General features: G+C 44.4%; 3 protein-coding genes across 3 annotated transcripts in view; 1 reads left to right on the top strand and 2 right to left on the bottom strand.

Moving 5' to 3' along the window:
• PDZD7 (PDZ domain containing 7) overlaps window positions 1-1,773 on the bottom strand; it is a 30,093-nt gene extending 28,320 nt beyond the window's left edge. The window contains exon 1 of the mRNA XM_081192330.1: window positions 1,656-1,773. The gene's annotated coding sequence lies outside the window, so the exon portion shown is untranslated. The remainder of the gene's footprint in view (window positions 1-1,655) is intronic.
• The window catches only part of SFXN3 (sideroflexin 3), a 175,390-nt gene that overhangs the window by 144,741 nt on the left and 17,816 nt on the right, over window positions 1-12,833 (top strand). The gene's annotated exons all lie outside the window — the stretch shown is intronic.
• Window positions 2,563-11,098, bottom strand: LOC308585952 (proton channel OTOP2-like). The gene is given in 7 exon segments (XM_081192082.1): window positions 2,563-3,195; window positions 5,929-6,848; window positions 7,901-7,907; window positions 7,909-8,029; window positions 8,877-8,935; window positions 9,720-9,856; window positions 10,785-11,098. Coding segments are annotated over 7 exon segments (1,782 nt in total). The 5' UTR covers window positions 11,092-11,098; the 3' UTR covers window positions 2,563-2,964.

The following is a 12,833-nucleotide window of genomic DNA, read 5'->3' as shown; positions in this document are numbered from 1 at the left end:
AATGAAATTTGTGGCTGGCAGAATTTTAACAAAAATATTACTAACTTTCACACAATGCTCACTGCACCCACTCTTTGAAGTTAGGTGTGTGTGTGTGGGGGTGTCTTATGCTAATTCAACAGTTTCAGACATGAAGGCACTTCATATTTATTATCTAAGCAATATGGTGGATGAAGACATTTTTACAGTAAGACATAAGCACATTGCAAATGTTGTTTGAAACATTTTCAGTGTAGTGGGACCATTGTGTTCCATGGAATTTATGTAGAATAAAGAGCAGGAATAATATTGTTTGACTATGGCCGACCTAGCTAAGTGTAGAAAAATTAAAGCTGAAAAGAAAATGGATCAGATTCTTTTCCTTCCAGTGTCACAGCGTGATTCTATTTTAGCACTTTGAGTCTAAAACCATCTGTTGATTTCAGTGATGTATCTCCAGGTTTATGGCTTGGCAATTTTATAGAATCAAATCATTCTAGAGTTGGAAGGGACCATGAGGGTCATCTAACCCACCCCTTGCAATGCAAGAATCTTTCACCCAACGTGGGGCTCAAACCCACGACCCTGAGATTCAGAGCCTCATGTGCTCTACTGACTGAGCTATCCCAACCAAATCTTCCTGGTTTGCACAGAGTGACTGGATATGCACTTGTTCAGCTGAGACCAGAAGTAACCCTACCTTGATATGCTTATATTTCTCAAGGCATTTACTGCTTAAGAATTACACTAGGGTGACTTGAAGTGGGTACACTAGTTTACAGTAGCCAGTGCCAAGCTGAAATGCTTTCTGCTTGCTGTATAGATAAGAAAAGAAAAATTTTCTTTTTTTTTTTTTAAAAATTCAAAAACTTTTAATGGATTGTCCAAAAAACTAATACTTTTTAGAGCTTTGCTTGTAAATAACTCGAGATGCTGCAGGGATTCTGCTTTGATCTCTTAATGCTCTCTGCTGAATATCCTGGAAGCTTTGCATTCCACCCAGTATAAAGCAGTATGCAACAGCCAAAGCTTTTGCTCATTGTAACATTCTCAATAACAAGCCTTAAAAGAGACTATGTCCCAAGCTTGGGCATTTGTTCCTCTACAGGGCTGTGGAGGAGATCTCTCTGCTTTTGCTATGTAATCACTCAGGGGAAGAGAGGGGGATTTTCCAGCTTACTCTGCATCACTGATACGCAAGCCCCAGTCTCCCCCCTGCCGCCGTCTCCTTGCCTGCACATTAGCTGGAATGAAGCCTGCGTGCGGAGTGACCTGACCTTAATAAATAAGTGATGTCATCTCTTCCATTAGAGATACAGCACGGGGGCGGGGACCGCAGAAACCCTTGTGGGAGAGGACAAGATATGGGGCACGCCCCAATTCTGATACAAGGCCACTAGTAGGCAACTTCTCAACAACCGTCGCTTCTGCTCGAGTGTGAGTGGAGCGGGATGTTTCAGCACCTTGGACAGGTCTCCCGAAAGCACCTGCATTAAATTGCATCCTGCTACCTGCAGGTAAACCTTCTCATGCCTAACGCCCTTGTTCAACTTGGCAATTCTCTCTGACCTAGCACAAAATAATCTACAGACAGTAGAGAGACGAAAAGGGAAGGATGACCCGCTCAGAAATGTAAATAACCCCTGATTAACATACCCCTCCCATGCCCCCCTCACCTGTTTCCATGTTGCTCTGCATACTTCCTCACCTGGGACAGACACACAGTTGAGCCTGCAAACCTGGTGGCTGCTACAGGTACCTCTCACCTCCCTCGCATGGATTGGCTGGTCAAACCAGGAACAAGACCTCTCATAGGTCAGAAGAGCTGTCAGTTATTCGCAGCACTTCCTCGTTGTATCTCTTGTGGAGGGAAGGGGGGAAACTCAGCAGGTGTGTTTCTGGACTTGTAACAAGCAGAGAAGAATGGAAGCAGCTCCAACAGAGAACATTATTAGGACTATCCATTTGTTCTGCAGTCAAAGGGAACAGGTAATGGCATGTGATTGCTGAAGAGGCATGTATCCCCCCAATTTAAAATGGCTTATGTGTGTTAATTACTGGAAGCAATTTTTTAGATATCAAAATACCCCATTGAGATTATTGTCTATGTTTTGATGCTTTTGTTGGACTTTGTGTCCTGCTTATGTGTCTTGTACATTTATGATAATAAAAGGAGACATATCTATATTTTACTAAGGTGTAGAGGAAATTCTGTACACCTGGTAAATTAACTTCACACTTGAAGAAGAGATTCCTATTTTGCATTAGTACATTTGCTGGGCAAAATTATCTAAAATATACACATTTATTATAGCCATTAACATCTAGTCCTAATAGGGTGGCCAAATGCAAAAGAAAGCGGGTCCTTAGTAGTCACCTTTAATAGTTAGGTCACCTGCACCTGCTGAAATACTCTCTTCTACCCTGCTATATTGAAAGAGGCAGGAGCCTTGTTGTCTTTTGCACTAGTGATGGCACTGGACTAATGCACTTCCTGGTGCGCAGGCAAGACTGAACAGAGGTAAATCCCAACCAGAGTAGCATAGAGTTTTATTGAATTAGTCTATATCAACAGAGAACAAAATAGAATACAAATAAAGTCTGCGTAAAAGTAAACTGCATTTAAAACTCTACATGAAAGGAAATGTATTTGCTTTTGCTAAAACAACTAAAAATCAAAACATTAAAAATAAAATAGAGTTAAATAGGGGAGAAGGACATCATACTAGTTTAGTTAGTCTGCTAACCCCCTGAAATAAAACCTGCCAGGGAGATTAGTTCATGTACCAAACTTGCTAGTTGTCTCTGATAGAGTGGGCTTTCTCAAGTTGATCATTCAGATGCTCCTTGGACTTAAGAGAGGGGGATAGTCTGAGGAATGTGTGATTTGCTTGAAATTCTGGTTGGTGCAATAGGTAGATAGCTTTGCAACCCTCTCTTGTATAAAGGGCAGCTCCTTTTAGCTTCCCTCATGTGTGGGGGCACTTATGCTGCTCTCTTCATGATGTCAGGGTGCATTGGTGGTCCTAAGGCTGGTGGTGTTTTGCAGGTCTTGCAGTAAACTTCAAAGAGGCTAGCCACGGAGTGCATGCGGTAAAAGATGCCCAGTGGCAGGGAGATCTTGACCACGATGGCCCAGAGTGTGAAGCCATAGAAAGACTGCTCAATCTGGCTCACCAGGTGCGGGCGGGTCCCATAGGCATATAGAATCCACACCTAGTCAAACAAAGGAAACAGGGAAAGGAATAAAACCAACTTCAAACTGTTGGCACCAGTAGCCATTATTGTGGGGCAGCCGCATCCTTTCAAGGCAGGGATGGGGAGCGTGTGGCCCTCCATATTCTGTTGTTATTGTTGAACTACAACTCCCATCAGCCCCATCCAGCATCTGGCGGGCCACCACTTCCCCATCCTTCCTGAAATGTCTCCCATACTTATTTAGCATTTGACGTGCCTATAGAGCACACGGAAAAGCTACGTTGTCTAGGATATACACCTGTTTTTCCACTGTCCCCTGTTCTGCTTTCTCAAGCACATGAACAACAATCAGAAGTTTTCATGTTCCAGATTAGAAGGTGCTCTTTGAGCCAATCTACATGTTCAGGGAAAGAACATGGGGCAGTGCTCCATCACTGTTGTAGGTCAGAATGTGAGAGGTGCGTCACACAGCTATATCTCCCCTTCCCTTTGCGTGAACATAAACAAGCAGCAGGTCAGGAGTAAAGCTTGGTTAGAGCCTTTCTTTCTAAAACACCAGATTTTTTTGTGGTGGCAGGAGGGGAGTGGAATTAAATTTTGAAGACAGGGATAAAGTTCAGTTCCACTGCCTGGATTCCAAATTGGTACAGTCCCAGGAAAGTTGTAGCATTTGTGTGCCTCCTGAACATTTAGATCGGCCATTCTATAGATGGGGATGTTGTTCCACTTCAGCCAGCTTTCTTTGGCAAGAAGATATGCTTTCCATGCAGTGCCAGAATTCTTCAGTTACGTAACTCAGGTCTTTGAAAATTTCTGTAAGCATGACATTTTAGACAATGATGATGTGTTATGTTTTTAGATATGCGGGTTGCGTTCACTTCTGGATGTGAACGGGGCTCCGGAACGGATCCTATTCACATCCAGAGGTACCAGTGTACCTACATTGAGCTATAGGCTGCATAGGAATCCTCATTTATGTCGCTGTTGTGCTGTTTCCTTGATACTGTTTGCAACAAAAAAGGGGTGAGGGATTTGCTTAAAGGAGAAACTAACAAATATGTACATTTTTGGAATCAGGAGAAAAGGATTTGTGATAGCAAAGCTTGACTTGGTGTTGCAAAGTACCAAATGCAGGTTATTAGGTGACTAACGTTACAAGCCAAATAACCATTTTATAAGTACCTATGTTAGCTTCCTGCTACTCCAACCATCAAATAGTATTGTGGCACCTTAAAGACAAACAAGTTTTATTATGGCAGAACCTTTATGAAGAAGAGCCCACTTCATTAGACGCCTCTGATGAAATGGTGTCTGGTCCACATCTTGAAGGTGCCATAAGACTTTTTGTTGATCTTGGTTCTAATCCACTACTGCCCTCTACGGGTCACATAGATTCTCTCACTTGGAACACATTCAAGAACTGATTTTGCAAAGTTACGGTAGTTACTACAAATATTATTAGACAATCTCCTGTGTTTTCCATTTCAGATTTGGCATGCTTGGAGCTCTAACAAAATCAGGAACATTATGGCAAGATTAGTGCATGTAACATATGGGGGGGGGGCGTTCTTCAATAAGGAATTTGGTAGAGCAAACTGAAATTTGGCAATGATGAGTAAAAAGTCTTCATATCAGCCTAGAAGAGCTAAGGCAAATAAGTTCAAAGAAGACTGGATATTGTTTGGAACATTTTCGAAAGTGAAACAGGCTGCTATAAGAGGTACTCACTTTCTTTTGCTCTGCAGTATTTATCTTGGAATTTCATGGTGTAAAGTAGGTTTCTAGTGCTGCTTCTTGTTTAAAGACTACAATATTGAATTAAGGGTGAATTAACTTTTAATATCTTTTTATACCTTGTCATTAAATATTTATGACATGTTTGTAATTTCTTTATGTACTGTAACTGATGTGCTGCTGATAGTTTTAATCATTAATAATTATTTTTTTAACATTTTAGGAAATGGTATCATTCTATGTTGGTGTATAACAGGGTTCACCAATATGGTGCTTGTGGGCACCAGTATTCCCGTCAGTACCTACTGTGATGCCCACAAAAGGTCTTGAATTGGACACCCATCCTCTCATCTATTCTGAACACAGGAGAGGTCCAAAGAGCTTCTCTCTGGGGGAGCCCTGGGATAGATGATAAAAAGGCAACTACATCAGCTACCTCATAGAAAAATGCTCCTTGCAGTTCTCTGTTCAGAAGTCAACTGCTCTTGGTAAGTGAGCACAATGTTGCCTGATAAAAAGCAACTTTGCCAGCCACACCTGGGTGTAGGACAGTGTCCAATCCTGTAAGAACCTGTTTCCCATTCTTGAAGTGGCTGGTAGTTATGGACATGTCCTTACCATTTTGCAGTTGTGTCCCTCTTTCTGCTGTTTTAGATGTGGCAGCCATTTTGTGTCATGCCACGTTCCCCATGGCAGCCATGTTGTGTTGCACCACAACCTCAAGATAGCCATTTCGTGACTGGTATCTGTTGCACTTTCTGGTATATAGCTTGGCCTGGGCCTAGTGAACAAAACCACAAGTCTTCACTAGGCCTGGGCTAAGACTTACTTGGCATGCTGACATAGATTGATCATATTATCAAAACTAAGCCAACAGAGACTACTGCCTCAATTATGCCATGGGCAGCCTGGTTCCTGGTTGCATAGGGTCTCCCTAGAAGCCCTTTCCACAAAATCCCCCACCCACTACAATTTTGGTGCCACCTTTAGATCTGTCTTAAACCAAACCCAACTTACCGATATGTTGTAGAAGATGAGGAGAATTGAGATGTTTTGTAGGACCTTCCTTCTGATACTTTGTTTTTTAGGTTCTCTCTGAATGTGTGAAATCTGGAAGAGGGATGGGTCATCACCATGATCTGACAAGTGCATGGGCAGTTGATTTTCCAAACTGGCCATGATGTTGGTCAGTGTATGGGTTTTGGAGTAAGCTCTATTGCCATCCTGTTCTGCAGGACCTCTGGAAATGGAAAAGATCCAGCTGGCAGCAGCAGAATTGCTGTTGTCTTGGCCATCTGGCTCTTGAGGGAGGCTTGAGTACAAAGCTTCAGTAATGAAGAGATTCTGTCCCAATATCTGGATGGTCTTGCAGAGAGAGAAGCAGAAGTCTAGGAGGTGGAGGCCACCATTGGTATGAAGAAATAAGATGGCAACCAAAGAGAAGATGGATACCATGAGGGGACCACAGGAGCTGCCCAGAAGCAAGGTGACATCTAAGTTTCTTACTACGCTCTTGTCAGAAGGGAGAGCCGCAGATTTTTTCTTCATTCTATAGGTGGCAATGCCAATCAATGTTGCCAGGAACATGGCTGACAAGAGCACAGAGTTGAAGATGTAGTATGTCCGTAGGGCTTCAGGAATGGTGTGGGGAGACTTGGCAAGCACTCCAAAGGAGATCATCACCCCAAATGTTGCTGAAATGGCCAAGGCCCCCAGCACTAGCCCCACAAAAGCCCCACTGAGATGGAAGTGTGCCTTGTGAGTGAGCTGGGGCTTTTGGCTGGGGCTTTGCCGCCCTGTGTTCTTCCAGATGATGTACAGCATTGTAGAAGAGAAGAGACTGAACTCAATGTTGAAGGGATGCAGGTAGGCGGCCCCTTCTGAAAAGATGTGGCAAAGGCTGGTGGTACAGATGCAGCTGTTGGTGTGGGAACCACCTGTAGGAAGAATAGGACGCTTGTGCTAGAAAATGGATATATGTTTAGCAGAGGAACAACAGCAACTTTGAACTGGAGAAGAGGACAATTCTGTCCACTTTGGTCACACCCACAGCAAATATTTAAAGCATTCTTACACCACTTTAACACTCATGGAGAATCCTAGGAACTGTAGTTTGTTAAGGGTGCTGGGAATTGTAGCTTGGTGAGGTCAGTACTACAGTTCCCAGGATTCTTTGGGGGAAGCCTGACTGTTAAAATGGTATTAAGAGCACTTTTTGGTGTGGCTGTGCCCTGTGTGTAGTTGAGAAACCTCACACAGCTCTTTTCCACCGGCTCATATAAGACCAGCACAAACAGTTGGGCCTGGTGAGCACTCAATGTTCCCATCCCCTAAAATTATAATCTGTGGGTTGCCATCTGATTTTATTCTGCTCCAAATTTGATTTTAAGCTGTATTTTAATTGATTGTTTGATTTATGTTTTTAATGTAACATACTTTGATGGTAGCTGCCCTGAGCCCGGTCCTGACCGGGGAGGGCAGGGTATAAATAAAATTATTATTATTATTATTATTATTATTATTATTATTATTATTATTATTATTATTATTTTCTGCTTTCTTCATCCAATCATGACAACTTTATACCAAAAGGCCAGAGAACGGATGTGAATGCTCAGAGAACATACATTACTGGGCTACCATATAAGTACAGTAAGATAGCAAGTAAACAGAAGTCCCTTGGACAGGGTTGCCATACGTCCAGAATTTCCTGGACATATCCAGAATACCACATTCCTCAGCAGAGTCTGGGTGGAAATAGGCCAAATGTCCGGGAAAATCCAGATGTATGGCAGCCTATGTCAGCAGCTTTACAACTTTGCTGTCCGGATTTTCCCTGTTTGAAATATGGCAGCCCTACCCTTGGATTGGAACCATGCCTTTGGTCACTTTGAAAGACTTAGTTCCTAAGTTTGTCACTGATCAAGCCAAGCCATTTGTAGACCTCTCTTTGAGAGCTCCCTCCCCAGATGAGAAGGACGGTTTGTACCATGGGGGGGCCTGTGAAGTCTCTCCCTTGTGAGCATCATAAAATTCTTCCAGCTGCTTCATGGACTCATCCAGCACCACACTCATCCACAGGAGCACATTGGTGGCCAGAGTGTGCATCAGCCCAAACCTAGAAGTCACAGGGAGAAAGGAGGAAGGGGATAAATTAAAGATCTCTGCACCTCACCCTTCCCTACTCAATTTGGTTCAAAGGTAGATAGAGGCTCCCTGGCCCCAATCCAAACATTCCTCCCAGCCATGATTAGCATCTTTGTAGCCATTTCATGCACTGGCATTCTTACAAGGCTGCCAAAAACCTGACTCGCTTTTCCCTGCACGGTTGCCTCATCTGCAACATTCAGATTCTTCCAGGCGTCCTCATCCTTGCCAGAGGTAGAATTTTCATATTACAGCTACCCAATGCAAACCCTCCTGTGGTGCAATGGATCAGCACATCTGCTTGTTAATTGGAAGGCGGGCGGTTCAAGCCCTCTCAGGGACAGCTGCGGGCATTGCAGGGCATTGCAGGGGGTTAGACTAGATGACCCTCGTGGTTCCTTCCAACTCTATGTCTCTGATTCTCTGTGATTCTAATTGCATCCAGTGCAGTGCTAAGTGCGTGCCCTAGCAGTGCAATGATTACTGTTTGTGCAACAGGACTTTCCTTCCCTGCCTGCACACCCCTTAAATATGTTCTGGACTTTCCTTCACCCCTCTGGAGCACATTTAGGGAAAGGGCACAGTGTGGGGGTGAAGAGGAGGAAAGTTCTGCAGTACAAACAGCAGTCTTTGTGATGATTGGATGCTTTCATTTATTGCATTTTTATCCCACCTTTGAAGAAAGATGGATGAAATAATAAAGAATCCCATAGGTTAGAAAAGACTGTACTCCTTTGAAGTTCAAACCTTGGACCAGTGTGTATGCCTGGTAGCTGTTTGGGTTGCTGATTTTACATAGCTCAAGAGAATACACCTACCTGTTTAGATGCTGGTGTTCCTGGATGCAAACTTTAGCATTAAACAACAGCACTGAGACCTGAAAAGAAGGGAAAGAAGGTGCCAGGGAGGGGAAAGAGACAGAAGATCACACCACCATTTGCCACTAATAGTATAAACCAGTCTTCCCCAACCTGGTGCTCTCTGCGTTTATTGGACTCCCAACTCCCATTAGCCCCAACCAGGAAGGTCAATGGCCAGGGAGGATGGAAGTTGTAGTCCATGTGGGTTAAAGCACAGAGCCTAGGACTTGCTGATCAGAAGGTCGGTGGTTCGAATCCCCGTGACTGGGTGAGCTCCCATTGGTCAGTCCCTGCTCCTGCCCACCTAGCAGTTCGGAAGCACGTCAAAGTGCAAGTAGATAAATAGGTACCGCTCTGGCGAGAAGGTAAACGGCATTTCCGTGTGCTGCTCTGGTTCGCCAGAAGCGGCTTAGTCATGCTGGCTACATGACTCGGAAGCTGTTTGCCGGCTCCCTCGGCCAATAAAGCGAGATGAGCGCCACAACCCCAGAGTTGGTCATAACTGGACCTAATGGTCAGGGGTTCCTTTACCTTTAGCTTGACTATGGTTGCTGAAAGCCCACTAGGTTCGGGAAGCCTGGCACAAACTGTTCCTCCAGTACTCTGAAATTTTGCCTTATGCACTGCCTCTTTAACAGTAGTGAAGGTTTTGCAAGGAGAAAAAACACAGTGGAGAGAAGCCGATGGGGCTGGGATCCTAGATGTGTGGCAGAAAAGGAAGGAGAATAGCTAACTCCTCTAAGGCTGAGCTTGCCTGTGGTGTGGCATCCCCACCAAATATCTGACCACATTTGACCTCACCTGGATGATGGTAAAAACAGCCTGCACGACAGGGAAGGTGGTGATGAGCATGGAGGCGCAGTGTTGCAGCTCATAGCTGTACCCCAAGGAGAGGCAGTCCAGAACCAAGGTGGCCAGTGCAAAGAGAGAGAGACCGCCTGCCATGACAAGACAGCACGGTCACCACAAATGCGGCACAGAAAGCAGGCACTCTGATAATTTATTCAGGAAGCAGAAGGGGGCAGGAGGTCCATTCATATTAAGTGCCAAGACCGTGGGACCAGAGAGAGCAAGGGGAACAGGCTTCCTGCTGATGAAGGAAAGCATATGCATCCTGACAGTTCCACCCTGTCAATTCCAAAGTGAGTCCCCAGTGCCTTTCTCCACTGACCCATAAGACTACTGATTAAAAAACAACAACATGAGCTGCATGGGAAGGGGAATTGTGAAACAAGACTGAGAAATCTGTGGTTTCATGGAAGTCCCCACCCTTGCCAATCACTGCAATGCTAATAGGGGTAGGCCGCTGATGCGAGTGGTGGTTTGTGAGAACAAATTGGCTGATATAACCAGTGCTTTTTTCTAAAAAAGTGTTTAGGGGTACTCTCATTTTGACTCATGAAAACCACCATTTTGTAGTTCAAATCGGAGAAAATAAATACAGTAAATGGACAAAGTCAGAGATTCATGAAATGTTTAGGGGTATGCGTACCCCTGAGTTGCCCAGAAAAAAAGCACTGGATATAACAATAGGCTCTCTGTCTCTCTGAAATGAAATGAAGTGCAAGTCAGGCTAATAGCAGAGTGGACTGAAATTCTGAAATATCTTCTGGTTGGCTTGGATCTGTCAGACACCAGCAGATCCAAGAACCACATTTTCTCTGCAGGATTCCACTGTAATGATGTCTTGTGTATCACAGCTCCTCTAGTGCACTTGCCTGAGTCCCCTTTTAGTAGAAATGCCAAAACTTTGGAAGGGCAAGGAGGTTTCATTGCTAGTGATGGTCTTCGTTGTTTGAAGGATTGCACAATTTGCTTGGGCACGGGCATTTTTGCAATGGATCCTATCTGTGTTAACATCTCTACCTTTTAGCCAGCTTGCTCCTGCCTGGTGATCCTGGTGCCTTTTCAGCTGCTTGTTGCGGGAAGAGTGGCAGCCAAACCAGAGCATCCAGATGCAGGAAGAGATCATGAGGGCCTCCAGGAAAGCATGGACGTTGCGGCTCTGTGAGCTGTGCTGGTGCATCTCAGCAAGGAGCACCGCACTGCCCACAAATGTCAGAAGCACCAAATAGAGGAGGGAAAGCAGGGAACTGGAGAGCATAGTAGATGCCATGGCTAAGCAGGGTCTTTTTGCTGGGTATCTGCAGTGCAGCAAGGTATAGCTCAGCATTACAGGGAACATAACTGTAGACAGAAATAGACTCGAGAGAGAAAGGTCAGGAACACACATCCTATGCGCCATGCTATATAACTATCTTATAACACAGAGACATGCACACAGCTCAGTACAAGGGCTGTAATAGTGCATGCATTCCCTTCAGCCTGCCCAGTGTATGAGTCCAAATGACTAAATTTTTGAACTGGCAGTGCTTTTCAACAGTTTATCCCAGGGGTCAGCAAACTTTTTCAGCAGGGGGCCGGTCCACTGTCCCTCAGACCTTGTGGGGGGCCAGACTATATTTTGGAGAAAAAAACGAACTAATTCCTATGCCCCACAAATAACCCAGAGATGCATTTTAAATAAAAGCACACATTCTACTCCTGTAAAAATACCAGGCAGGCCCCACAAATAACCCAGAGGTGCATTTTGAATAAAAGGACACATTCTACTCATATAAAAACACGCTGATTCCCGGACCGTCCGTGGGCTGGGTTTAGAAGGTGATTGGGCTGGATCCGGCCCCCGGGCCTTAGTTTGCCTACCCATGGTTTATCCCATGGTGGTCCACTGCCAGGCTGCATGACTTCCAAAGGAGAATGTTAGGATGTTAGAGTTGGTTCCTTATTCTGCATTTGATTCAGCTGCAGCTGTAGTGTGGAAAAGCTCTGGGCAATTTAACACCTTTGCACCATAAAAACAAGCCATCACAAATTGTATACATCCATGTCACCAGGAGAATGTGACCTAGCTGCGTGACTAGCCCACAGCTTCTGTCACGAAGAGGAAAATCCCAGGAACAAAAAGCTCATCCAGCCTGGTGCTCAGTGCCAGGGAATCTGTCTTCCACAAATGGGTAACAATGCAATGCTTCCTAACCATGTTTATTCAGAACTAAATCCTACTGAATTAAGTGGGATGTGATCCCAGGTTGTGCCGTTAGGATTGCAGCCTAAATCATCCGCCTCCACCCTCCTCTGCAGTCATATACTACTACTACACTACTACTACTACTACTAATTTTATTATTTATACCCCACCCATCTGGCTGGGTTTCCCCAGCCACTCTGAGCGGCTTACAGCATATATAAAAAATTGTAAAACATCAGACATTAACATTTTCCTGATACATACCTAATGAAATCAAACTCCAAACCTATAAACATCCCCTTCCAATGTCTACTCATAGTTACGCTTGTATTCTCTGCAAGATGTATGAGAGATATATGGACACAACAGGAAATGTTTTTGGAGGGCATGGATTTGAATTTTAGATTGCTGGGGTCAGACTTAGGGGGGGGGCGGCTAATCAATAAACTCTTCTCTTGTTAGGTTTTCCATGAACCCCATCTGCCTAGTGTACAGCCCTTCATATACTGTAACGCAATTGCAAAATCAAGCTTTGGGCCAAAAACACAAAGTGAGGAATGTGAGGCTTGCTAAGACGGGCTGGATCAGAGGAGTCAGAAGATTGATATTGTGTCCTGCAACATAGGTGCTTTTCTTGGAAGCAATGTGCCTCCTACTAATAGCTAGGGACTCTTTTTCTTGGATAGTGGGAACCCTAACACCACATTTTGCAGCTGAAATAATGGGGTGATCCTGCATCAACAAGAACATTAGTTGTCACTCACCCTCCAGAGATAGTTGAAATTACTAAACAGACTTTCCTGGGGGGTAAAAAAAGAAGGCAATATCATGAGTCTTTGCACGTGAGCATGGAATCCACCAATTTTTGAAATGGAAAAATGATA

The sequence above is a fragment of the Podarcis bocagei genome, assembly GCF_964188305.1.
Source record: "Podarcis bocagei genome assembly, chromosome: 4".
NCBI classification, from domain to species: Eukaryota; Metazoa; Chordata; class Lepidosauria; order Squamata; family Lacertidae; genus Podarcis; species Podarcis bocagei.
This window is presented reverse-complemented; position numbering and strand designations above follow the sequence as displayed.